The 26,579-nt window shown below is 43.6% G+C and overlaps 1 protein-coding gene across 5 annotated transcripts in view; it reads left to right on the top strand.

Annotated features, from left to right (window-relative positions):
• The first annotated feature begins 1,685 nt into the window (after positions 1-1,685).
• The window catches only part of MON2 (MON2 regulator of endosome-to-Golgi trafficking), a 108,170-nt gene continuing 83,276 nt past the window's right edge, over positions 1,686-26,579 (top strand). For all 5 annotated transcript variants that reach the window (XM_068131400.2, XM_068131401.2, XM_068131402.2 and 2 more), the window contains exons 1-10: positions 1,686-2,095; positions 5,605-5,668; positions 10,027-10,154; positions 10,271-10,402; positions 16,203-16,332; positions 16,660-16,766; positions 18,975-19,100; positions 21,054-21,248; positions 22,940-23,064; positions 25,008-25,147. In XM_068131400.2, coding sequence (XP_067987501.2) covers positions 1,988-2,095; positions 5,605-5,668; positions 10,027-10,154; positions 10,271-10,402; positions 16,203-16,332; positions 16,660-16,766; positions 18,975-19,100; positions 21,054-21,248; positions 22,940-23,064; positions 25,008-25,147 — 1,255 coding nt within the window. In that variant the 5' untranslated portion in view covers positions 1,686-1,987. The remainder of the gene's footprint in view (positions 2,096-5,604; positions 5,669-10,026; positions 10,155-10,270; positions 10,403-16,202; positions 16,333-16,659; positions 16,767-18,974; positions 19,101-21,053; positions 21,249-22,939; positions 23,065-25,007; positions 25,148-26,579) is intronic.

Below are 26,579 nucleotides of genomic sequence, written 5' to 3' on the forward strand. Positions count from 1 at the left end.
CGTTCGTTGCGGGTCACGCTGCACCGCACCACGGCCTACCACCCCCAAGCCAACGGGTTGTGCGAGCGGTTTCACCGCTCCATGAAGGCCGCACTCATGGCCGGCGTTCAGGACGACGGTTGGGCCGACCGGCTGCCGTGGGTCCTTTTGGGCCTTCGCACGGCCCCCAAGGAAGACCTCCAGGCGTCCGCCGCCGAGCTCGTCTACGGCCAGCCGCTCCGCGTCCCGGGCGAATTCGTGCCCGACGCTACCAGTCCCTGGTCCGCCGCTCGCCAGCGCTCGGACCTCCAGGAGGCCGCCCGACGATTTGCCCCCGTGCCGACGTCCCGCCACGGTGGCCCCCAGTCCTACGTCCCCCCGGCGCTTCACACAGCGGAGTACGTCTTTGTGCGTCATGACGCGCACCGGGGGCCACTCCGGCCGCCGTACGACGGGCCCTTCCGGGTCCTGCGACGGGGCGACAAGTCTTTCATCGTCGACTTCGGCGGCCGGCCGGACCGGATTTCTGTGGACCGCCTCAAACCGGCGCACATGGACGTCGACCGACCACCACGGTTGGCCCTTCCTCCACGGCGAGGCCGCCCCCCGTCCACAGTTCCCCCCGCTCGACCACCCACCACCACGTCGGACCCCTCCCCACGACCCTCCAGGGGTCGCTTCGGCCGGGTCATCCGGACCCCACTTAAATTGACCCTGCCGGTGTAGGTCGATTCTGGAGGGGCGTGTGTAGCGGTTACCGCTGGATGCACACAATCGCCTTGCACCGGCCAGAACACGGTCAGACGCGCCTCTCCCAGGCATGCCCGGACTCACTGTTCCCGGGCACGCCCGAACCTCCCGGGCACGCCCGGTCTCGTCTTTCCCGGGCATGCCCGCTCTCGCCTTTCCAGGGCTCGCCCAGAGCGTCCGGGCATGCCCGCTATCGCCTTTCCAGTGCTCGCCCAGAGCGCCCGGGCACGCCCAGCCTCGACTTGCCAGGCCGCAGCCAAACACGCCCGGGCAGGTCCAGACTCGCCTTTCCAAGGCTCGCCCTTGATACCCGGGCATGCCCGGTATAGCTTTTGCCGGGCAAACTTCCCGACATAAATGTGTATATATATTGCTGCCCGAAAAACGGGCTTGTCAGAATACCTGAGCTGTTTTGTTTCAATAAAGCAACTCGGACGAATTCCGTCTTTGGTCGCGTCACTTCTTTCGACTCGCGTTGGAGCGCAGTTCCTTCACAGTTCCTTCATGTGTGAATTTCTGCTCACGTCTGGTCATGCGGTGGTTAGATGTAGAAAGCCTGGATGTAATCGGTCAGAACTGCAGGAGGAGTAACCAAACACACACTAACAAACTGACAAATAAACGTATTAAGGATACATAACATTAACAAGGGTATGGGGTATGTTTTTGAACAGTATAACTTCTGAGTTGACGTAACATAATAAGAGGGCGTTAAGCCGGCTGTACTGTAACTGTGTACACACTTCGTGACGTAAAAGGATCCATTTTTAATGAGACTTCGGCATCGGCTGCACCGGTGCTTCAATATGTTTATTAATCTTTCTATAGGTCACACATTCGGTAATTAAAGATTCATTTCCAAACAGATTAAGCTGTAGACCCGATGATGCGCACTCGTCTGAAATCTATCCATTAGCACCGCTCCCGGAAGAGCACGATGCAGATCTTGATACGGAGGAAGAAGAAGAGCATTGTTACCGGATGTTGTAGGTTTTTTTTTTTCGTGACGTGGACGTTCGGCTTGTTTTGCTCCGCGCTCTGAGGCGTTCTCTCGCTTGACTACGACATTGGTCTCTCCACTCATTTTCGCCTTCCTCCTCCATCTGGAAAGCGTCGGCAAGGACACGTCGATGCTGGCAGGCCGCTGAGTCCCTGGGCCACGGCGCATCGACCCGCAGCGGCCTGGCGAGACGCGATCGGGCGCCGGGCTGGACGTGACAGGCCAGGAACGGGGCTCGTCCGCTGGTAGTGGCGCACGATGGCATCGAGTTCGCCTGCGACGGTGAAGAAGCTGCTGGAGCAGTTGCAGGGTGACCTAAGGGCCCTGTCTATGGACTGCAAGAAGAAGTACCCGCCCGTCAAGGAGGTGAGAGAATCCCGGGTTGTTGTGGTTGTTACGAACCCACAACTTCCTGGTCGAAAGGCTTCACCTTTCTTGGTAGTTGATACCTGCATCTTCGTGTAATTATTACCACCGTCGTCGAACGAGAACGAATTCATAAACTTGTACTTGTGAGGGTAACGTAACCGAGATGCAGAGCTTTCGTTAAGCCGGCTGTGCTGTATGCATGCATTGTGCGTATTGTTGTTGAGTACCCTTTCTCAGGTGAATCCTTCCATCTATCTGCACAGGTGGTGATTGATGAGTTTGTGTAAGAAAATGCAGATTATGATCAAAGTCGTCATGCTTGTAGTTGTACTACGTTAGAGAGAGATGTTTTTATAGTTGTCTCATGTTCTCCAGTTTAATTGATTGGTTAATTTTGTCCTTTATTTCATGTTTGTGCAAACATGTCCTTCAGATTTTGGAACGTGTCCAGCTGTGTAGTTGCAGATGTCTGAGATGTGGATCTAATGGAGCCTGTTTTTCAGATTTTGGAACTCCTTCGTCTCCAGCTGTGTACTTGTGGATGTCTGAGATGTGGATCTAATGGAGCCTGTCTTTCAGATTTTGGAACTCCTCCGTCTCCAGCTGTGTCGTTGCGGAAGTTTGAGATGTGGATCTAATGGAGCCTGTCTTTCAGATTTTGGAACTCCTACATCTCCAGCTTTGTTGTTGCGGAAGTTTGAGATGTGGATCTCTTGGAGCCTGTCTTTCAGATTTTGGAACTCCTACATCTCCAGCTTTGTTGTTGCGGAAGTTTGAGATGTGGATCTAATGGAGCCTGTCTTTCAGATTTTGGAACTCCCCCGTCTCCAGCTTTGTTGTTGCGGAAGTTTGAGATGCGGATCTACTGGAGCATATCTTTCAGATTTTGGAACTCATATATCTCCGGCTCTGTGCACTTGTGGATGTGTATGTACTGGAGATCCAATGTTGAACTGTAAATGTCTTTTTCTAACATAGACTGCTGTCTGCTTGGTGGGTCAAAATAAATGTGATTGACAACTTCTTGTGAACGTAAAAATCTGTGGTATGAGTCGAGGCACGTGGCGTGGCGGCTGTTTGCTGGGAGTGTGGCTGTGCTGCTGATGCAGTTCCTCCTCTAAGTTAGGGCACACATTTGGAATTTGTTTATGTTGCCGGCGATAGCTCGCCTACTCTTCACGAAGGACACTGTGGGATCTTTAAGGTACACCAACGAATGCCAGGAGACACGACGCCCAGTTTAACATATATCCGAGGGACTGCACTCTGAGATAGGGCTGAAAACGAGCTATAACATGACATTAAAAAAATTTGTTTAGGAGTTATGACAAAACTCGGTGGATGGGTTGGTTAGATGATAACACACCGACTCTATTTTGGTTCTGGTCCAGGTCCATATCAGGCTTCACCAGTGGGATACAAAACGTAAACTCTTCAGCCTTATGCACTCTTCCCTAATATATTTGCATATTTTTTCCCACAATGGAAATCCGAATCTGCGTTGAGTGTGTTTTGCTGTGACATTTTTGGGAAACTAGCTGTGCATACTCGTTGCTTCATTGATGGGTTTAATCAAAAGGCAGCATGTTGCACTTCACAAACATATTGCATGTCAATATGAGTCTCAATGAGGATGCAACATGAAGGGAATCCTGCGAAAAATGGATCTTTTATAACACGTAACTGTTTTTGATGTGGTTGTTGTGAGTGTGGGTGTTGTTTGTGCTCTTCTTCTGTGGAATATATTATATATTATATATAATTATTAGATTAATGAACAGGATTAAATAATTAAATTGATATATGTGGGAAAATTGCATGCCCAGACCTGCTTCACTACGCCCCCGTGGGTATTAATAATAGAGGACATGGATTTGTCCCTCCATTGGAGGAAGACCCTCTCGTGTTCAAGCCGTTGGTGCTCCTATGGTTGGCAGCGAGTTCCCCGGAAGCATTGACGGAAAGAGACTGGCAATCATATGTGTGGGAAAATTTCATGCTCAGTCAGGGTCACCCAGATAGCTCAGATGGCAGAGCACTGGTATGGTTTTCCAGACTACCTGGGTTCGATTCCTGGTCTAGGCATGTAATTTTCCCACATATATTAATTTATATATAATTATAATTATATGTAATATGGAGAAGATTGTCATGGGGCCCGCAAGGCTAACCCCCACTCCAGCAGGGAAATTGGCCTTAAAATGCCTGTTGTTGTTGTTGTTACTATATGTCATTTTGCGTCGTGTTTCTGTGTCTGCAATGTTTTTTTCTAAATGGTTCCTGCTGCCGTAGAATAATAATAAATACCACCAAGTTGGCCGACAGTCATCTCTTGAGGTTATAGCTCAGACAAAACCGATATTCAAACCCACACCGACGCGATCTCCTTGTACCGAAAGTTACAGGGCGAGAATATGAGGGAACCCCCCTGGGAGACCCCTAATCCAAAATCAAAAAAATCTAAGACCGATCAATCCTGCGGACCATCGAGTAGAATGGCTGCATCGGGTTTCAGAGCAATTTGTGGGTAAATAATGGATGAGTAGGAATCCAAAGTTTGGAGACCAAGGCCCTTAAAATGACAGGAATTTCCGTTGATGAGGTTGAATGTCTGGGCCATTTTCTCCCACATCTCGGAAAGGTTGGTGACCTCTTTGTATTCAACCCGCCCTTCTGGTCTTCATCCCTCTGCTGGGTTTCTCCAGAGTGCATGTGATCTGCCAGTAACCCAAGTCTACTGAAACTCCCAGTCTCACCCCCTAGCCGCACCCCCCCCCCCCCCCCACCCACCCTCATTTCTGTTTTTTTTTTGTTCCGTTACCGTTTCGTTCCTGGTTTTCCTTTCCTCTTCATGCAGCCTCCTTCTTCTGTTTGGGCTTGTATCCAGCTTGTTATTCTTCCCCTTATCCTTTCTTCCAAGTGTCCTGTTGTTTCACTCTGCCCTCCTTTTTGTGAATTTCCCTGCTTTCTATTCTCCTCTGTTAAGGTTTTCTCTGTTTTTTGTTCTGTGGTTTAGCGAGGCTTTAGGTTTAGTTTAGTTCTGTGTGTTCCACGAGCCTCGGTGTTTTGTTTTTTTCATATCCAATTTAGAAAGTCACTCTGGGATGTACTTGAATGTTGTTTGAGGGCTAGAAATCTGTCTGCTGGTTGTCATTACTGAGGAATGACTGTGCTGCTGATTGTTTTGGCTAGGGGCCTGGCACACAATGCTCTTCTTTTTTTGAAGGTTGCTGGGTTATTTAGTTTTTAGGTGGTGAATGCTATTTGATTTAAATACTGTATTTCCCAACTCGTTAAAAAGACAGGATGTTCTAAATGTGTAGAGATATATATTGTCTTTGAAATGCGGGCAAGGGGGTTAACAAGGAGAGATGCAGAAAATAGGGCAAAATGGAGAAGATTGTCATGGGGACCGCAAGGCTAACCCCCGCTCTAGCAGGGAAAATGGCCTTAAAATGCATGTTGTATTAGAGATTAATTTGTCTTGCCATGTATGTGTGTTGCAGGCAGCAGAATTTGGAATTGTGAAAATCAAGACGATTTCAGCAAAGAATGATAACATTCTTGGAGGTAACATTCACATTTATGGTGTTTATGAATTATATAAAATGTTCCAAACTGTGCATCTGTTTTCTTCAAAATAATTTTTCATATTGCCTTTCATTAAATTTGTAATATCACTTACTTGACATGAGGCGTATTTATGGAAAGAAACATGACCTTCAGGGGTGAGATTTTTGTGCGTGGGTGAAAAAAAGGAAATGAAGACTAGATATCAACAAATTCTGAGGGTAAGCCTCCCCTGGCACCTGCAATCCAATGATGGTCATATTTGTTTTTGGACCTCCATGTGACCTTGATTTTCAATATTTAGGGAGAGGGTGTAAATTAAGAAAATGTGTCCCCATCTACAATCTATCCATAAAACTCATCATCGTTAAAAATGGAGGAACATTATTCAAGTTGTGATCAAAAATGTGTTTTTTGTTAATTAGGTCGCAATCCAAAAAAATTGGTTGAGCACACCGGTGCCAAACTTCAGTGCAGATACACTATTACGATGCAAGAACATCTTGGAAGGCCAATTGGTTTTCGAGATACTGCATTGACAAAATTTGAGCAATGACAAAAAAAGAATTCAGACCGCCATTTGACCTTGACCGTGGCAATTTCGTTCTGATCGGACAAGCCTTGTTCGAGTTTTGGTGAGAAATGTTTGTCGATAATTATATCATGACCTTGAAATGAGGCCAAGGTCAAAAAATTGTTCCCCCTCCCCCCACATACTTTTTATTCCCATTATTAACACACACGGACGGACAGACAGACATTTGAAGAGCCTGGTGTTGGCTTAGCGGTTAGGGTGCCGGCTTGGGATCCTAGGATCCTGGGTTCGAATCCCGGTCGATCGCTGAATTAACGCCAGGGGGGTTGACTCAGCCTGTCATCCTTCTGAGGTCGGCAAATTGAGTACCAGCTTGCTGGGATGAATGATCAATGTGTGTACCCTGATTTAGAATAGGCACACTGTATCCCTGCGCATCGTAAGAGCGTGACCAAGGGTTGGCGTCAGGAAGGGCATCCGGCCATAAAAACATTGCCTCAAACAGGGAACCATGATTCTCATGGGGCCCGCAAGGCTAACCCCCACTCTAGCGGGGAAAATGGCCTTAAAACGATCATTCATTCATTCATTAACACAAAATTTCATTCTGAAAGCCCCAGCCGGATCCAACATACAGCTCTGACATTAGAACAGAAAAAGGAAGACCCCCCGCCCCATCCTCCAAATATAACATAAATGGTGGTTTAGAACTCCGAGGGGTATCAGAAACTCTAAGGTACCTTTAAAAACTGGGGGCATTAATTGTAAAGACAAACCTTACAACAGTAATTAACCTTCCGCTATCTTATGGGGGAGGCTTAAATATATGCACATGAGAAGTACTTTGAAAGATATTCATTCAATCTATCAATAATAATTGAATAACTGATGCAAATTTTGAAAAAATGATGAAAAATGATTATATCTTGTGTAACTTGTCTGCTGTATCATTTTGATAAACATGCATTTTATTAACCAGTGAGGTACCCGTGCTACGCATGGGTGGGAGGCCAGAAGCAAACAGACAGTGCAGAAACGGCGAATGCTAAAGCATGAAACCAATAAATTCCACATTCCTGTAGCACCTTCAGTCGCACGTCAGACATGGACAGCAAGTTCGTGAAGGACTTCCATGAAAAACGTACCCGTTCGCAAACAAACGGGTACGTTTGTTCCATACCCAGTCAATGGCGAATCTGCATATGGCGATCCGCGAATTCACGTTTATAAAGTAGAAACCGTCACGGCATTCCGTCATTCACTTGAACTCGATATCTCTTTTTTCATTTCAAACAGCATAACTCCAATCACAAATTATATAACATTAATATAAAAAATAAACTTTTAACAACATTCGTGACATAAACAAATATTTAAATCCTGATGTGATGTTCCGTACGGTTGGGTGAACACAATTACAAATTCAAAATCGTAATTGTATTCACTCAATTCCAATCATCAATTGATACTTTAACAAAACGATTAACACGATTAACGTTTAACGATTAAACGTTACGATTGAATGACGGTTGTATTGGGATATTGTCAAACCCGTGCATTGCCGTCATCTGTCCACTTCCGGATTCGCTGCAGGTTCGTAATTGTCATCAAAATCTAAACAGTATTTGTAGAATTTCAATAAAAGCCACATCACTGTTCATATCGGTAAATATTATTCCATCGTGTTTGGAAAAATTGGAAAACTTTGTAAAATTGGAAAAACAATATCACCTATTTTACTCCAGGGGGTCCCAGGATTACCCACCCAAAATATTGGTGCGATCGGTTGAGCCGTTTTTGCGGTACCTTCGAACAGACAGACAGACAGACAGATAGACGGACATTTGGTGAATTATAGTACGATGAATCGGTGTTGAAGCACTTTTGAGATAACCAATTCCAAAGAAAGTATACAGTACAGTACTTAAAATGTATCAACAAACATTTTAGTATATTCTAATTAGGGTTTTCTTTTGATCATTACATCGAAAATAAAATTTTTACTTTTGGTGAAAGGCCACGGATCACAGAATGTGCAGCGGATCACAGAATGTGCAGCGTTGGTTTTAACGTGTACAGTTGTTATTTACTCTTCTGTAAACCTAATTTTGCACTAATTACCTTGATGTACCCCACCTACTTTATTATACGTTTGTGTTTTATTAGTGCCAACACCCATCTGAGTGCCAGTGCTTTGAAGTATATGGAATGATACTGTCTGGAAGCTTTCAGTGAACATGCATGCACAGTTTTTCATAAATCTGTTCCTTATCGTTTTAATCGCTTATTGACCAATAACGCTTAGGCTATCAGCTAGGGGGGTCAACCGGTACCAAATTGAGGGAGTAAGGCTAATAATGATTTTTGACAAGGTTTTTACCTCTAGAATAAGAAAATATGTGATAGCAAATTCAACGATGTAGCTAAATGTGTGTTATCACCCATTTTCAAAATGGCCGCCAAATTTCTCAAAATATCAATGGTCAATGTAGTGTTTTTTTCACTATTCACCCTATACCCCAAATTTGGGTATCTTATACCTGGTTTTAGGGGTTAGAAATGATTTTACAACTTTCTAAATGTCATTAGATATTCATGAGAACTATAAATCCAATATGGCGTCCAATATGGACGCCAATATGGCGTCCAATATGGCGTCTATAAATCCAATATGGTTTTTTCCATGTGTATACTTGCAAATCTACTGAATGCCAGTTATTTTCGTGCATATTTTGTGCATAAAGTTGTTGCTATGATGGCAGCCATTTTGTGAAATTGGGCGCCATATTGGATTCTATCTTCTTGGATTAAAGTTCAGATGATGTATTTCATACTTTAAGAGAGTTGTAAAGTCTTGAACATCTCAAAACGCAATGCTATTTGTTACAAATTCCTACAAGAATATGAAACATGGTGTTTTTAATAGAAAAACATACATTTTGGCGGCCATTTTGAAAATGAGGTGATAACACCCATTTAGCTACATGGTTGAATTTGCTATCACATATTTTCATATTCTAGGGGTAAAGACGTATCCAAAAATCAATATTAGGCTTACTCCCTCATTTTGGTACCAATGGACCCTATTTTGGGGGTCTGGCTGATGACCTAGCTATACATAAAGCTTAAGATCATCAACATATAAAGGATGTTATTAATGATAGTAATTATGCAACACCTTAAACTTAACTTGTATTTCAATTGCAAGCCTCAAAATGTATGAATAAAGTAAGAACCTTGGGAACTTGGAAGCAATTGACCGATTTTTTGAATTCCTTGATATTCAGCTGGGCTCCATTCATCGAGGTTTTGACCATTTAATCCGATAACCTCTCCAAACCATGGGTTGAGAGTTCACACCCATAGATCCTCGACGTCAGCTGTTTGCTATCAGCCATTGACTTTTGACATGAACTTTCTGCATTTGGCTTTTCAGTTGTTTTTTTTGCAGATACTCGTTTTGAAGCACATAACCTATACTGTATTGGTTTCACTCCCAACCTCCTGAGCACATACCATATTGTCTAATTAAGGAATTTTTGTTTTCTTCTGTTACTAGAAGATAAGACCCGTCGCTTCGCTGACAGAAATACCAATCTTTGCTGTAATGGCTAATCTATGGGGCAAGAACAAAGAATGGTTCCTGGGAGATCCTGCTCTTCATGCAGGGATAACCAATGTCACTTGTTGGCATTTGCAGTTTTGACATGCGTCTCCATGTACCCATAAAAAAAATGTAAAAACTTTTTTAACATTCATCTGTGCTGCAAAGGTAAACTGAGTTTGGATTTATTGCATGTAAAATGTTTTGCATCACTCTCAGCGATAAAAGAACGGAGTTTAGAGGTCGTGCAACCGTTGCTGCTTGGCTGTGGCACGAAGGAACCAAAGGTGACTCTGCTCTGTCTCACGGCCATTCAGCGGCTGCTTTCACATGAAGTTGTGAATGAGGTACGATAGAAGAATTGGTCTCTATATCATTCATGCGGTTGAAATCAAATTTGTTTGAAACGTTAGTGTGTGGTTGAAGGCATCGTGTGTAGAGGTGCTTTGATTTTGTGTAACAGGTGGCTGCCGTGAGTGTGGTGACGGCTCTCTGGCAGCTTATGGAGAATGGCCTGGAGGAGTTAAAGCTACTCCAGACTGTTCTTGTGTTGCTGACTTCCAACACTGTAGTGCATGATGAAGCTCTTGCCAAGGTGGGATAATGGAGCTTAAGCAATTAAGGTTTTTATTTTTGCTTAGGCCTTGGGTTTCACTTGGTATCAAGCTGTCTGGCAAATTTCTCCTCAATTGGCCCTTTAAGTGCCGAGAAGAAAGTGACATCATAATAAAGATGGCATTGCCGGCCGGTACTCACCGTACCCCGGAAATGTGCGTCATTTCCTCAAGCTAAACTGCTGTTTGTCTGATGTTAGTCTGTTGTTCTCGTGTGTACACAATTTGTGTTTCAGCTCCTCCAGCAGCTTTATACCCAATATAAAATACAAACCTGCTGTACTTCATGAGATTTGTTGAAATGCTTGCCTGTCTTTGTGCAAAATTGATAATTTGATGTGTGGTGGTGTCATCAATTGAGATAATGAAAAGGATCCTTATGTAGGATAAATGTAAACATCATATAATGAATTTTGTTCATTGTTCATTCTAATCTCCCTGGTGTTGGGCTAGCGGCTAGGGTGCCAGCTTAGGATCCTAGGATCCTGGGTTCGAATCCCGGTCGATCGCTGAATTAATGCCAGGGGGGTTGACTCAGCCTGTCATCCTTCCGAGGTCGGCTAATCGAGTACCAGTTCACTGGTAATTCCCTGTGTGTCGTAAAAAGGCGACAAACAGGGTTGGCGGCAGGAAGGGCATCCGGCCGTAAAACATTGCTTCAAAAAGGGGACCAAAAAACAACAACAACCACGGTCCCCGAAAAAGGCCAACCCCCGCTTTGCGGGGAAAAATGGCCTCTAAAGGTGCTTTTGTTTTTTCATTTTTTTTTTTCATTCTAATCTCCCTTTTATTGGGCAATCATGCTGCACTTTACTAACATTTCTTGGGGGAAACATGCTTTATGCATGTTTATTTTTATGCCTCCACCGACGAAGTCTCTAGAGGTATTTTGTTTTCGGGTTGTCCGTCTGTCTATCCGTCCGTCCGTCCGTGATAGTTTTTTGTTACCGCGATAATTTGAGGGGTCCAAGTCAAAAACGGTTGAAGGCATCCAAGTCAAAATTGGTACAGGTACAGTCGTGGCCAAAAATATTGGCACCCTTGCACTTTTTTCAAATAACTCACAAAATACTTCTAAAAAGAAGTTGAAATTGACAAAAGTATTTGGTCTCCACAATTCTTTATTTCACTGTTAATATTACAGAACCTTTCATTTTGGTTCAGAACTTAATATATCCTTTTAAATCAGAAAATAAAAAGAAATGGCATTGACAAAAGTATTGACACCCGAGACTTAATATTTGGTAGCACAGCCTTTGGACAAAATAACTGCAGTCAAGTGCTTCCTATAGCCATGAATGAGAACTCGACTGGCAGATTGGCCCACTCTTCTTGTGCAAATTGCTCCAGTTCTCCCAGATTTGAAGGGTGCCCTCTAACTGCTGTTTTCAGATATCCCCACAGGTGTTCAATGGGATTTAGATCTGGACTCGTTGCTGGCCACTTCAGAACAGTCCAGCGTTTTGTCTTGAACCATTTCTGGGTGCTTTTTCAAGTGTGTTTGTGGTCATTGTCCTGCTACAAGACCCATGACATTCGACGGAGACCCAGCTTTTTGACTCTGGGTTCAACATTGCGCTCCGAAATGCCTTGGTAATCTCCTGATTTCATGATGCCATGCACACATTCAAGGCACCCAGTGCCAGAGGCAGCACAGAACCCCCAAAACATCACTGAACTTCCTCCATGTTTGACTCTAGGGAAGGTGTTCTTTTCTTTGAAGGCTTCATTTTGTTTTCTGTAAACATAGAGATGATGAGCTAGGCAAAAAACCTCTAATTTGGTCTCATCTGTCCACAGCACATTCTCCCAAAAGGATTTTGGCTTGTTCAGGTGGGTTTTGGAAAACTCCAGTTGGGCTTTCTTATGTCTCTCTCTCTCTCTCTCTCTCTCTCTCTCTCTCTCTCTCTCTCTCTCTGTCTCTCTGTCTCTCTGTCTCTCTGTCTCTCTCTCTCTGTCCTCCTGGGTCTCCTACCATATAACCCCCCCTATCATTGAGTTGGTGACGAATGGTGTGAGTTGAAACCGTCGTATCTTGTGTCTGAAGGTCAGCTTGAATCTGTTTGGCAGTTGCTTGAGGTGCTTGCCCCACCATTCGGACAATCCTTTGCTGCAATCTTCGATCAAGTCTTCTCTTGGGGCCACGTCCAGGGAGGTTGACTACAGTGGTATGGGCCTTAAACGTCCTGATAACATTGCGTATGGTGGACACAGGAACATCAAGGTCTCTGGAAATGGACTTGTAACCTTGAGATTGTCCATGCTTGGCTACAATATTGTGTCTGACCTCCTCAGACAATTCTCTGGTTTTCTTTCTTTTCTCCATGCTCATTGTGGTACACACAGTGACGCAAAACAGCCGAATGACTCCTTTTCTCTCTTCAAACTATTCAAAACTCTGACTACCCTTGGTGAACACCGCCGAGTAACATGGATGTCCAAACGAGCTTTAAGCTCCAAGGCGTTCAGTCAAAAAAAAATACAGTGGAGGATAAGCTTGGGGCGGGGTGGGGGGGGGGTGGTAAGGGGGAGCGGGAAGCTGGAGAGGGAAGCTGGAGAGGGAAGCTGGAGAGGGAAGCTGGAGAGGGAAGCTGGAGAGGGAAGCTGGAGAGCTTACCTTCACGGATCCCAATGGCAGTCCTCAAACCTGCAATAAATAAATTCACACCAAATGGAATTAAAATGTACAAAAGAAATGCCGGCTTTATTAACGAAATGCCGGTTACAAAATAATGCACGATAACACTAAATTCCTAAATGGGACGTACCCACAGACTCGAAAAACAGACGAAGGGAAAAAGAACTGGAAAATAAATGTGTTATTTAGTGGGGGACTTAGCTCAAATCAGCTGGGGTGTCTCATCAGGAATCGTCCAGGCCCCGAGCGCGCAATCCGGACGCTCCTGCCTTGGCGGGGAGAAGGCCTCAGTCGCCCTTGTTCACTAGGCTGCGCTCGTTGGTGCGAAGTAGACCTTCCGCGCAAAGCGAACGGCAGGTGTGCAGCCTGCTCTTCCACGCCGTGCTCGTCCACCCGTTCTCTGCACGGAAAACTGCAGTTCCTGGGCCGCGGCTCTTCCTCCTCACAACTAACAGCAAGATATGCCAACACGGCCGCTCACGATGAAGCTTCCCCAAGCAGAGAGCAAAACACAACCGTCCACTATCGCTTTTGGAACGAGAAGGCACAAGAGGGAACGTTCACTCTCAATCCCCAAACGCCAGAAGTAAGAGGGGAACGAGGAGAAGATGCCGGTACACAACCGTTCACTGCCAGATCCAAACCGAGCTCCAAGTCCTTTGTACGCCCTGTTCTCTCGTCATCTCCCGCTGCCCTATCTCACCCAATCGGTGCGTGCCACCACGACCAGTGCTTGTAAATCAAAACCCCGATCAATCACTGCTCTTCGGGGCATGGCCTCACGGAGCTGCCTGCCCTGTGCGATTTTCAAGTTGGGGGTAATTAGCTGCAGTGCTCGATCTCGGTTTCCGGATAGTGTAGTGATTTGGCGATTTTGGCTAGTGTCTAGTGCTGTGTCATAAGGAACAAAGGTATAGATTACAGTGGTATTTACAAACGGGTAATTAATTTTACCCATAATCCCTGAGCTAATTAACAAGCCCCACCCCTCGTGATGGGGACGAAGGTACAAGCTTAACCCGACAGTCCGGTCTGTTACAAATTCCCTACTTATTACATGGGATGGTTCCTCTTCTTCACGACAATCAGAGCACACTAATCTATACATTCTACCTGTACGAAAGTCATCACTGCCTACCCCTACAAACGTAACAATATGATGATGCAAAGATGAACTGATTAGATTTCGGCATCAAAGGTCAGAGGTCATGAATGAAATGAATGAATGATCATTTTAAGGCCATAGATTCATGTCAGGTCATGTCAGGTAAAAATGTGATACTTGAGAACAACTGAAGGGATTTAAATCAAAGTTGGTACCAGTATGTATAATGATATAATAATGTGGGCGGAGGCATGTCAGTGGACATTGAAGAGTGCCGTTCCAGTTAAGCTGTTGTTTTTGTGAAGTTTAGTTTGAGCACAAAGCAGATATGGACGGGCTTTCCATTTTATGATGTTTTCTGGTTATTCTCTTCATGCCAACAACGTGTATGTTGTTACGTTTGTGGGTATAGGTGATGAAATACCATAGTGGAGATATATTTTTGTAGTGTAGCATGGACCACGTGCGAGTAGGAAGCCAATCTCTATGTATTTAAGTAGAAAAACTTAAGACCTTAAGATTGTTTCTGTGTCTTTATATGGGGGGTGGAGCTTGTGTTATCTAGGTAGGGTTAAGATTAGTTTCCCCGGTATGTGATTGCCGCCTGTGATTTCCCCAATGTTCCTACAATTATAACAAGCTGGCCATAAAAACCCACATCTTTAACCAACAACAACAACAACCGACATAACTGCTGACAGAAACCTTAACATTCCCGAGCAGTGCCGAACGTTCTCGATAGACAATTAACCCCGCCCACTAATGGAGCAAGGAAAAAGGCCACGCCCCGAAGTTTGCCATTGGTCGAGCCCGACCATGGGGCGATTGAGTGGAACTCGGCAATTGGTCGGGGTAACGTCAGAGTGACGTTGGAGAGAAGGTTCGAGCAGGGGAAGAAGAAGAATCAGTCGCTCTCTCGTTCTGGCTATCGTACCGGGCAGTCGCTTTTGTCTTGGTCTCTCGGCTGCTGCTGGCTCGTGTGCGGTTTTTGGGGAGGACTGTTCGGAGCTCGGAGAACCTTTGCCACGTTGGAGCCAGGGGCGTTGTTAGACGGTGGTGTTTTTCGGGGGAGCTGGAGCCGCGTCACGTTTCGGAGGGAGTGTAGAGAGGAGCATGACCGGCTGCATGAATTGCCTCACATTCGTGGCGCAGTGAAGAGGAACTGCATGCCATCTTTTGCGTTTCCACGCGCGAGTGGCTTCAGGCATACTGGTGCTGCCGGCACCACATTCAACGATCTCGTTGAGCAAGCCGAGTGCCGGCCGATATAAAAAGAACATCATTTTATTTTTATTATCATTCCCTTGTCTGTGTTTTGAGGCTGCGTGTGGAGGTACCTCAATTAGGCTTTAGTTTACCTCACCATTCATTTTATTGCCATGCTTTATTTCATTAAATTCATTATTGTGCATTTCATTTGTTGTGTTGTTTATTCGCTTTGTGAGTTTTGGACAAAACCCCGTGCATACGCACGCACATACCGTGCAGGCTCCGTGCAGGTAAGCACTTTGGTCCCCTCACTCGCGCGCGACAGACCCCCCGCCAGTTTCGTCTACACGCCTCGAAGTTTAAAACCATTACAGCCATTCGTCACCTTGCGGTGTTAACCGTTCGGCTGACAGGACAATATTTTTCTTTACTTGAAAAATGTATGCTGTGAGTGCAGAATATGCAATGCCATTGCTTTTCCTCTTGCCAATTATAATAAAATAATTAACTGCATGGTATTTTTTTTTTTCAATATTTTATAAAATTTCTTTGTTCTTAAAGAAAAAAAACAAAGGTATTTAGTTTAAATACATTTTTGAGAAAAAACAAGCTGAATTCGGAGATTGTTCTTTACCAATAGTTTTGAGATGTTTTGATGTTGGAAATTAGAAAGGGGAGTTCCTGTTTTCTACTTCCTGCTCTGGTAGGTTATTGCTGCAGCCACATCTGTAGTATGCTGTTAGCTGGACATATCCCTGTGATTTACCATAATAACCCAGTTAATTTTTATGTTAACGTCGATCGTATGCTCTAACTTGGGCTTGTGCAGGCGATTGTGCTCTGCTTCCGTCTGCATTTCACAAAAGACAACATCACTAACAACACTGCTGCAGCCACAGTGCGGCAAGTGGTTACCGTGGTGTTTGAGAGGATGGTGGCTGAGGAAGAACAGCACACTGGTATGTGTGTGTGTGTGTGTGTGTGTGTGTGTGTGTGTGTGTGTGTGTGTGTGTGTGTGTGTGTGTGTGTGTGTGTATGTGTATGTGTGTGTGTGTGTGTGTGTGTGTGTGTGTGTGTGTATGTTTTTCATGTTTGGGCTTTTTTCTGAAAATATATGGATTGCTCGAATATTGATTTGCTTTCAATAGCCATTTATCATGATGAACAAATTAACTTTTCACATTTTATTTTTTATTGACACAATATGAAGATGTTTAAAGGTGGTTGCAGTTTCTCTTGCATTGTTCCATGGTATATTTGACATGTCTTGTGTGTTTTCATCGCAGATGCAAACACAGCTGGTTCCAAAATTCCAGTTCAGACAGTGAGTGGCAAGAGGGGGGGGCCAGCATCTTTAAAGCCCTGTGCCAAGGATGCTTACATGTTGTTCCAGGTAAAACAAATACTTGAATGCTTGCTCTGCTCAGCTGATTATACACTTCCTGAGACACAGGAAGAGACTATTTAGCTTATTACTACATGTGTGAAAATCCTCATTCGAGCACTCCTACATCCTGTAAATAGTGCAACTTGGTGCAATCCAAGTCTTCGACGAGCCTCAACTTTGTATATAAAGAAGAAAAACAAATTGTGCAGGGAATTTTAGCTGGGGTCTGAGCACTTATGGACCTGGGTTTTTGCAAAACATGTCAAGTTGTTGGCATTATTTACATCCACAAAGTAGATGGAAATGTGTAACATTTCTTGTGCCCCCTTCTGACGTCTGGTGTGCTCTGAGATGCAGCGTCCCCTAATGGCATAACATTAGCATGACAGTTTTGAATGAAAAATCCTGAACCGTAAAGGATTGAATACTTGATAGAAGGCTCAGTGATACGCTTGTTACCAAACGAGCTATCCTGTCTGCTACATGTGTACAATTATGTGATATTCGACTCTCGTTAGCCCAAGTGCAGTCCTTTGTCGGTAAAAATTTTGACATTTGATTTGATATTTTGGCCCTATTTCTATTCTGTTTAATCAAGGAATCACTGTTAAAATGTGGTCAATAATTAATAAAATTCATAGTAAGAATAGCCACAACAATTATGTTAGAGAATATACATTTATGATGTCATCACTGTCTTGTTGGCAGTCATAGACGTTGTCTGGCAGTCATATTGGATCAAAGAAAAAAAAAAAGAGTTGCGTCGCACTTTTGATTGCGCAGGGTAAGTATTTTATGAATATCATCTAGTTATATAAGGGTGGTGCCGGCTTGGGATCCTAGGATCCTGGGTTTGAATCCCGGTCGATCTCTGAATTAATGCCAGGGGGGTTGACTCAGCCTGTCATCCTTCCGAGGTCAGCAAATTGAGTACCAGTTCACTGGTAATTCCCTGTGTGTCGCAAAAGGCGACTAACAGGGTTGGTGGCAGGAAGGGCATCTGGCCATAAAACATTGCTTCAAAAAGGGGACCACGGTGCCCAAAAAAGGCCAACCCCTGCTCTGCGTGGAAAAATGGCCTCTAAAAGTGGTTCTTCTATAGTAAGAATAACCAAACAGACTCCTGACACCTGCGATCACAAAGTATCACGTTTGGTGATTCGGCCTCATCGCAGGAGATGCTAATGGAATGCTGCGGTGCCAGCTGTAGGGGAGAGCAGTACTCCATTGACCTATTGAAAAAGGGTTTTGTAGGCTGAGTAGTTCCTGTTTTTCAAGGAAAGACTTCGAACGAAGGAGCATGCTTGGTTTGCAGCTGGCTTTGGAAGGCAGATTTACTATATTGTGAGCCTGTTTGTTGTGGCTGATGCTGAGGTAGAGAAGTGTAAAAGACTGAACCTCTTCCAGTGGGTGATCATGGAAATAGATAGGGTATTCATTTGGCGATCCTTCCCAAGTGACAGCTTGAGGTATTTTTTTGTGTATACCTGATAGTGGATACGTCGTTTTCATTCTGACCGGCAAATATATTTTGATGGAGATTGATTACTGCAAAGTGTTCAAAGTCATCCAATCTTTCATGGTAATCATTCCTGTAGCATATTCTTACCCTGCTCTCCACCTAACCAATCCCATTCTGGACATCCCCAGTCCCATCTGCTATCACACACTGCATCTCTTCCACATCTGGGCTATCCTGTCGGATTCCTGAACGTGACAGTTCTTTAGGCACTCTTGCATGTTTGAAAGTGGTATGACGATTTAAAAAAAAAAAAAATTCTTTTTGCATGTAATCGTTATTTGTGAGACTGCTGTCAGGAGCATGATACAATTAAAGGTTAACAAACACTTTCCAGTATCTTGGTGCAGTTTGTCATGCTCTCCTCTCTGCCATGTTCATATCTTGGCATACAAAGGAAAAAAAAAAACCCTCTTCGTTCCCAATTGACTCATTTTGCAAATCAAATTTTTATCCTATGCACACAATGCGAAAGGCGGGGTTAAGAAATTAACTCACTGTCTGTCTTGTCTGTCTGTTTGTCCTTGATATCAATTTAATGTTATGAACAACTTGATATCAATCTAATGTTGTAAGTTGCACTTCACCATTTATTTAACATAAAGCACATATGCAGCTGCTGTAAGTGGTGGCATTGAGAGGGGGAAGTTTGATCCTGTTTCAGTCATTGCAGCTGTCATTGTCTCCTTGTGCAGGACCTATGTCAATTGGTAAATGCTGATGCTCCCTTTTGGTTAGTGGGAATGACTGAGATGACAAGGACGTTTGGCTTGGAGCTCCTGGAGTCTGTTCTCAATACATTCCCTCAAGTTTTTCTGCAGGTTTGTGTCTTGTCAGGTCAATCAATACATGCATTGTTAGAGAACATTTGTCTATCGATTTTGTATGAAGCAACTTCGAAACTCACCTGGAAACGCTCTTGAGGTAATTCAGGCCATAAAAAAGAAAGTTTGCTATGTCTGCTTGATGTTCCACTTAAGCCAAGTTTGGCCATATGTTAAGTCCAGAAATACAGACTTGGCATTTAATATGGAATATTTTTTTTGTGGGGGTGAACTTACTTTTCAAGTTGACTTGGAACCAAAAGTTAATTGGAATTATGTTGAAATTATTCTAGATTTTGTTAATGTGACCTTTAAAAGAAACAAAAACCATATTTGACCTTTCAAAGCAAATAAAGTGATCCTTGAAAGTGATGTCAACTGATATTGAACTCAATTCACGGACAGTACTGTGTTAAACTTCTGTACGTTTTCCAGAAGCATTTCTTTATTTTGCACATTAGCCAAATTTTTTTTTACCAAAAACAAAAGTTAAATTACAACTGGGATTACGGACAGTAAAATTACAGTTCAGTACGTCGTGTAACCCCCACGAGCATTCAGGAGAGCACGTACACGTTGAGGCATGCTGTTCACGAGATTTGCCAAGGTTTGGACAGGAATCGCTTGCTATGCAGTTACAATAGCCTGCTGCAATTCATGCACAGAGGTCGGCTGCTGGTCCAAGTTGTCGATTTGACGTGTTAATTCTGCCCACAAGTTCTCTATCTGATTCATATCCGGGGACATGGCAGGCCGCTCCATATGCTCTACACCACGGTCAGCAAGAAAAGTGTTGGATCATGCGAGCACGATGAGGCCATGCCTTGTCATCTTGGAAGACAAAGTTTCCTCGAAAGGCTACACGAGCAAATGGAAGCAATGTTTCTTCCAGAATGGCCCTGTACTTGAACTGGTTCAGGTTTCCATTCAGAACAACCAGGTCAGTTTTTCCCTCTGCATGAAAATCAGCCCAAACGGTCACCCCACCACCTCCAGCTTGGACTCTCGGCACTATACAATCTTCGTTGTAGGCTTCATGCACTTGTCTGCGCACTCAGACATGGCCATCTTGACGATAGACCAGAAACCAAGACTCGTCACTGAAGATCACGTGATTCTAGTGTCCTGGCTGCCATTGGCGGTGCTCTCTGGCCCACTGGATTCGGCGCTGGCGGTGTTGTCTTGTCAGGCGTGGCTTTCTCAGGGGATGCCTGGCATGATAGCCTGCTTGAACCAGTCGTTGGTTGACTAGCCTTCTGGATACAGGCACATTTGTCAGTTGCTGCCACTCAGCCCTAAGCCGATTAGCTGACTTGGTACGGCCATTGCGGACTAACCGGTGCAGCTGGCGATCATCCCTCCTTGTGGTTCTGCGGGGACGTCCTGGCCTCGATATTGGAGGAGGGACACCCCTCTGAGCATTTCGTTTCGGGATCTTTGACACCTGACCTTGAGTGATGCCATACTGCTGAGCAATAGCATACTGTTTCATGCTGGAATTTCGTAAAGCCACCACTCCATGACAAACAGCATTGTCGAGTTGACGGACCATCTCCAGAGGAAGCGGCAATAACTTTTGTAGATGTGCAGCAGTTGTTTTCCACTAATACAGAACGCAACAACCCTTATATGCCCGATTGTGAAGCCAATCGTCAAATGTACCTGTCCGTACATTTTGTCACGCCACCTGTGTTATAATCCTGTTATTGACTTCTTGCTGCGACAGACAATCAGTGACATGGTTCTTTTATCAAAGAAATCACCGAAGCGTAAAAGAAACTCACCAGATTGATATTCTGAGTTCAGAAAGTAAACTCGTCAAGAAAAAATATATAATCCATATTAAATGCCAAGTCTGTATAAAGGCTGTATTGCTATCCTATGGGTTTTATAAAGTTGGTTCTGGTTTTGTTGATTGTTAATTCTTCCCTTTTTTTCTTTTCTTTGCAGCATGCAGAGTTTGCATTTCTACTGAAGGAGCGAGTTTGTCCACTTGTTATCAAACTCTTCTCTCCGAATATCAAGTTCAGACATGGCTCCGGCTCTCAGACATCTCCAAGCCCTGGAGAGAAGCCATACTTCCCCATTTGCATGCGTCTCCTACGTGTTGTCTCTGTGCTCATAAAGCACTTCTACAGCCTGCTGGTACATGTCTGTTTTGCTTCAAAATGTCTTCTTTTTCTCCATTACCTTCTGTGGCAAAATTTGATTTGTGTCATCAGGGCATTTTAAGCATAAATTTCTTTTAAATCCACCACTCATCTATTGTGTTTGGATAGCTTTTTATTATGTATATTTTTTTTCTCTGAAATTGAGTCTTATGGAAGATCAATGGGAGAATAATAATAATTTTTATTGTCCCGTATCCAAGGAAATTCCTCTTTGGTGACACGGTAAGTTCAAACATGAAGAAAACATAAAACATGTAAAGGAATGAGAAAACAGGGTAAAAATATGGAAGATGGACTAAACAGTAAAATGGCTAAGAATTTGAATTTAACACTTGAATTGTGCATGGTACAAATTATTTTTTTGAAAATGTTCTTCTTCATCAGCCTAGTACGAAAGTGTTTCCCTGATGGCAGTTTTTCAAATAGTCCATTCAAGAAATGACTTTCATCGATACATACATGCATTGACTTCCTTTTCAATGCTTGCAAGTATAGAGACTACGTACTAGTTCAAGGCCCACCCACTTTAAATCCAGTGTAATGACCTTTTTCTGAGTCGTGACTTATTCCGCTCATTTAGATAACTAATGTGAAATGAATGAATGAATGATCGTTTTAAGGCCATTTTCCCCGCTACAGCGAGGGTTAGCCTTGCGGGCCCCATGACAATCATGGTTCCCTGTTTGAGGCAATGTTTTTATGCAGTGGAGTGACACTCCTCCACCTGGTAATGTAATACCAGGAAACCAAATTAAATGACAAAACACTGATCAGCAAGGAATTGGTCAATATCCGCGTCACGCGTAAGCTAACACCAAATTAATTCAACTTCCTGAGAAGATAAATCTTTGCATTGTTTTGTTGTACACAGCAGTGGTTTTTTCATCAACAGTCAGCTTGTTATCAATAATAGTGCCCAGATATTTGAATTTAACAATTTCCGCCTTTTCACCATTTAAGGTCACAGGCTCATGATTGTAACCTTTCCGACAATCCAAAATCATCTCTTTAGTTTTGCACACATTCAAATTAAGACAAAACTCCCCACACCACTTATTCATTGTGCCATTCTCACCGAGGTACGATACAAAGGACGATTGATCAGAAAGATGGCCAACAATGGTGGTTTCATCCGCATATTTATTAAAGTAGGGCAGCATAATAAAGAAAGGCAACACACCGACAGTAGGGCAGCAGGAAAACGAGCAGAAGAATGAATGAACAGGAAAAGATTACTGCATTGTGGGATTTGTCTACAGTGATGAAATCTGTTTATAGTTGTGGAATTTGTCAACAAATTGGCTGCAAGTTCCCTTTGAGAAAATTAGATTGCTCTGTTTAGAAATCTGTTTGTGGCACTTTCATAAACTATGCTACTTTTATGACGATGCTTCAGCTGAATACTGTTGGTGGTAATTTCAAATAGGGCCTAAATAAGATTGTATCGTTAAAAAATACATGCGAGTAAATAAAAGCAGAACGACCATTTTTCTCAACTGAATGTTGATTGACAAAGGTGTATTAACTGCCCTGAGAAGAGAGGTAAAGTGATCTCAGGGTTGAGCTCTTCTTCAAAGCAAGTGGGTTTTCTATAAATAAAAAAATAGAAGCAGGTTTTGTGCAAGTGTGCTACTGTTGCTGTTTTTTCTGCACTTTTTCCTGCAGGTGACAGAGTGTGAGATTTTTCTTTCGCTGCTCGTCAAGTTCCTGGATGGAGACAAGCCTCAGTGGCTGCGTGCGCTTGCTGTTGAATCTCTGCACAAACTTTGTGTTCAGCCTCAGCTGCTCAGGTTATTGCTTGTTTGATTGTGGCAACTTTCACGGAATATCAAGTAATTAAACTTGTAATCAAATTACTGTGCTGCTTGCTGTTTATCATGGTGTTTTGTAGTCTCAGCACACTGAGAGTGAACCAGCAAAGCCCTCAAATAACATAATGATGTGGTTTCACTGCCACACAAGAATAATGATTCTTGCTGTTTGACAGTTTTACCACAAGGGGGTTGATGATGGGCCGCGTGTGCCCTGCAGAATCCTGCGTTAGACAAAGCATGGAAAGAGCAGCGGGTGCAAGACAAGAATGGAGATGGTAGAAGGCAGCGACCACTGACCTGTCTGCAATGGTGAAGTGATAGGCCAACCTATTGACTCAGTTTCATCACGGGAGATTCCAATGATCTTGAAGGCCTCGGTTTCCACGATGTCAAGGACTTCGTTCAATGGAGGATGCCCGGTGGCAGGCTCTGGAGGCCAGCTTTGAAATGTGTTTTGCCCAAGAAAGATTGTGGCTGACAGTGAGACCCAGGAGTTTGAATGACTGAACCACCTCGAGAGGATTGTTAAAATAAAGTAGACGGTATGGGATGGGGGGAGGTGTTTCAGACAGTCCTTTCGGAGAGATTGTGAGAGTGTGACATTTCTCAGGATTGACAGACATATTCCTAGTGTTTGACCAGCTTGTGATTTGTCAAGGTCTGAAGAGGGAAGAGGTTGCAGTCTACCTATCTGAAGGATGAGGGATGTCATGGCAGAGGGTGGAGTCATCAGAAAATGGATAGAGGTTTTTGCTAGAAAGTCAGAGAGATCATTGATGAAGATCAGGAATAGGACTGGGCCCAGAACACTGGCACAGGAGATGAAGGGGTTAGTAAGCCAGGTATGGAGTTGGCCTTGAATGCCATAGGCAGAGAGTTTCGAGAGCAAGGCAGGATGCCAGATAGTATCAAAAGCATGTCATATGTCCAGAGAGGCACCCCTGAACTCATGTCTGACATTGAGGGCCTCCTTCCATTTTTTTGTGAGAGCAGCAGCAGCATGTCTAAGGTGGAGTGACCTTTTTATGAAACCAAATTGGTGATCTGAGATGAGGTTCCTGAAGCAAAGGAAGGATTTCATATCGACTGCGATGATCGATTCCATGACCTTGCTGATTATTGGAAGCACCCTCTGATAGGTCATAGTTGAGAGGATCCGTTTTTCACTTTTTATGTGGCACAGTAATGTTGGTGGATTTCCACGCAGATGAAATATGACCTCACGCAAATGACAGGGTGAAAAGGGCAGAGAGAGTATGTGCAAGACCACCAGAGCAGGTTTTTAGGACACGTGAGCTGATGTAGATTGGTCCAGTAGCAGAGTGAACATATGCACTGTACTTTGCTTGTAAATGTGTATAATAGAAACAGCACAACGCTTGCACTGGAATGCACAGTGTGGAACAAAAAGGATTAGATACTTAATATTGTGTAGAATATAATAGAACTACTTTTTATTTATACACAAATTATAGAAAAACTTTTCATTAAAAAAAACGCTAATTAGCTCCACCACCGAAGATGGGTGGGGCGAAGGTTGCTTTCACTCCTGTCTGTTTGTCTTTGTTTGCCTATGAGCAGGATGTCTCAAAAAGCTTTGGTCAGGTTGGGTGTGTGACAAGGGTGAAGTGATTACATTTTGGTTAAGATCTGGATCCGGCCTATCAGTGGGATACAAAATCTAAATTGTTCCGCCAGGCGGAGGAATGCGCTCTACCGAGTGTCATTCTAGTTTGTGATGTGACAAAGTTTTATGTAATATTAAAAATATCCAGTATTTTCTGTTTCACCCTGTATATACCAAATCACTTTTTCATTGATAATTGTATATCGGTGCTTTGTTTCATTTGGTAATTGTAACTCAAAACGAGATTTGTGCTCAAGAAAAAGTTTGAAAACATATTTTGATTTTCCTCCAGGTCATTTTGCGAGTGTTACGATATGAAGGAACACTCCACAAAGGTCTTCCGTGACATTATCAATGCATTGGGCTCCTTCATCCAGTCACTTTTCCTCCTTGCTGGTTCGAGCGCCTCTCAGCCTTCTGTTGTTCCTGCCGGTGAGCACGATGAGAATGGCTGCCTGTTATGCGGTCATTCCGTTTGCTAGCTTGTGCAAAGTGAAACGTTGTTGCATAAAAATAGAGTGCGGTAAGCAAATTTATCAGATGTTCTGCTTGTTCAACTGTCAAAAGGGGGAAAGGGCAAAAAGCCAACATGAAAAAAATTATTGAACCAAGATGAGTTTAAAAGGGAACTAAAAAGCATCTGAAAATTCAAAGCCTGTTGTCATTTGCTTTGTATTCAGAGTTCTTCTTCTGTATGCTAAAAATGATGGAAACAGCTAAAAAATACAAAAAAAATCGACGAATTTTGACGACCTTGACCTTTGACCTGAAAGCAATAGGAATCGGTGACCCCAAATGCAAACGCTGCTCAAATTTCAAATCTATCGGATGGAAATTGACGATTTTATGCAACCTTGTCCTTTGACCAAGTTATTGATTTGTCTTCTCCATATTCTCATAATAAAGCTTTGAAATTGGATGACAAAGCACAAATTGTAAATTAATATTTCAGGTCAATTGGATGAAAATTGATTTTCGGTGATGCTGATCTTTAGGCTTTTGACAATTTTGAATTTGTCTTCTCCATCGTCTCATGATAAAGCATTGATGAAAATTTGATGGCAAAAGCTCAAATGGTAACAATTTATGGCACACACAGACAGACGCGCAGACAGATGCGCATGCAGACAGACGCAAGCAGAGAGACGCGTGCACACAGAGACAACAGAGATGGATACTTTGAGACATGCTAGGTCTCCGATTCATCTCCTGAAACCCACCTATGTGTGGAGATAGCAGCCAGCAACTTGCACACACACACACACACACACACACACACACACACACACACACACACATACACATACACACACACTCCAAGGAATACAACAGGCATTTTAAGGCCATTTTCCCTGCAAGAGCGGGGGTTAGCCTTGCGGTCCCCATGACAATCTTCTCCATTTTGCCCTATTTTCTGCATCTCTCCTTGTTAACCCCCTTGCCCGCATTTCTTCTTCCACCATCTTTAGTCAAGTCTTTCTCGGTCTTCCCCGTCCTCTACTTCCTTCGACATTCATTTCCATCACTCTTCTCAACCAGTCACTTTCATCCTTCCTCAACACATGACCAAACCATCTCAACCTGTTTCTCTTCACAGCATCAATCACAGGCTCTATTTCCATCATCTTTCGCAATTCATCATTTGTCTTCCTCTCTCTCAACTATACTCCACACATCCACCGAACCATTCGCATTGGTTTCACCACCAAACCTTTACACACACTCCAAGGAATAAAAAAAAAAAATACAAAATCAAAGACAAAGACCTCGATCGAGCGTTTGGGTGCTGAAAACAAACTCAAAATAGAAATGATAGTAAGGAAGATAAAAATAATATGAAGAAGGAAACAAGAGGAGAAAACAA

The sequence above is a fragment of the Myxine glutinosa genome, chromosome 11 (genome assembly GCF_964187855.1).
Source record: "Myxine glutinosa chromosome 11, kmMyxGlut1.1, whole genome shotgun sequence".
Lineage (NCBI taxonomy): Eukaryota > Metazoa > Chordata > Myxini > Myxiniformes > Myxinidae > Myxine > Myxine glutinosa.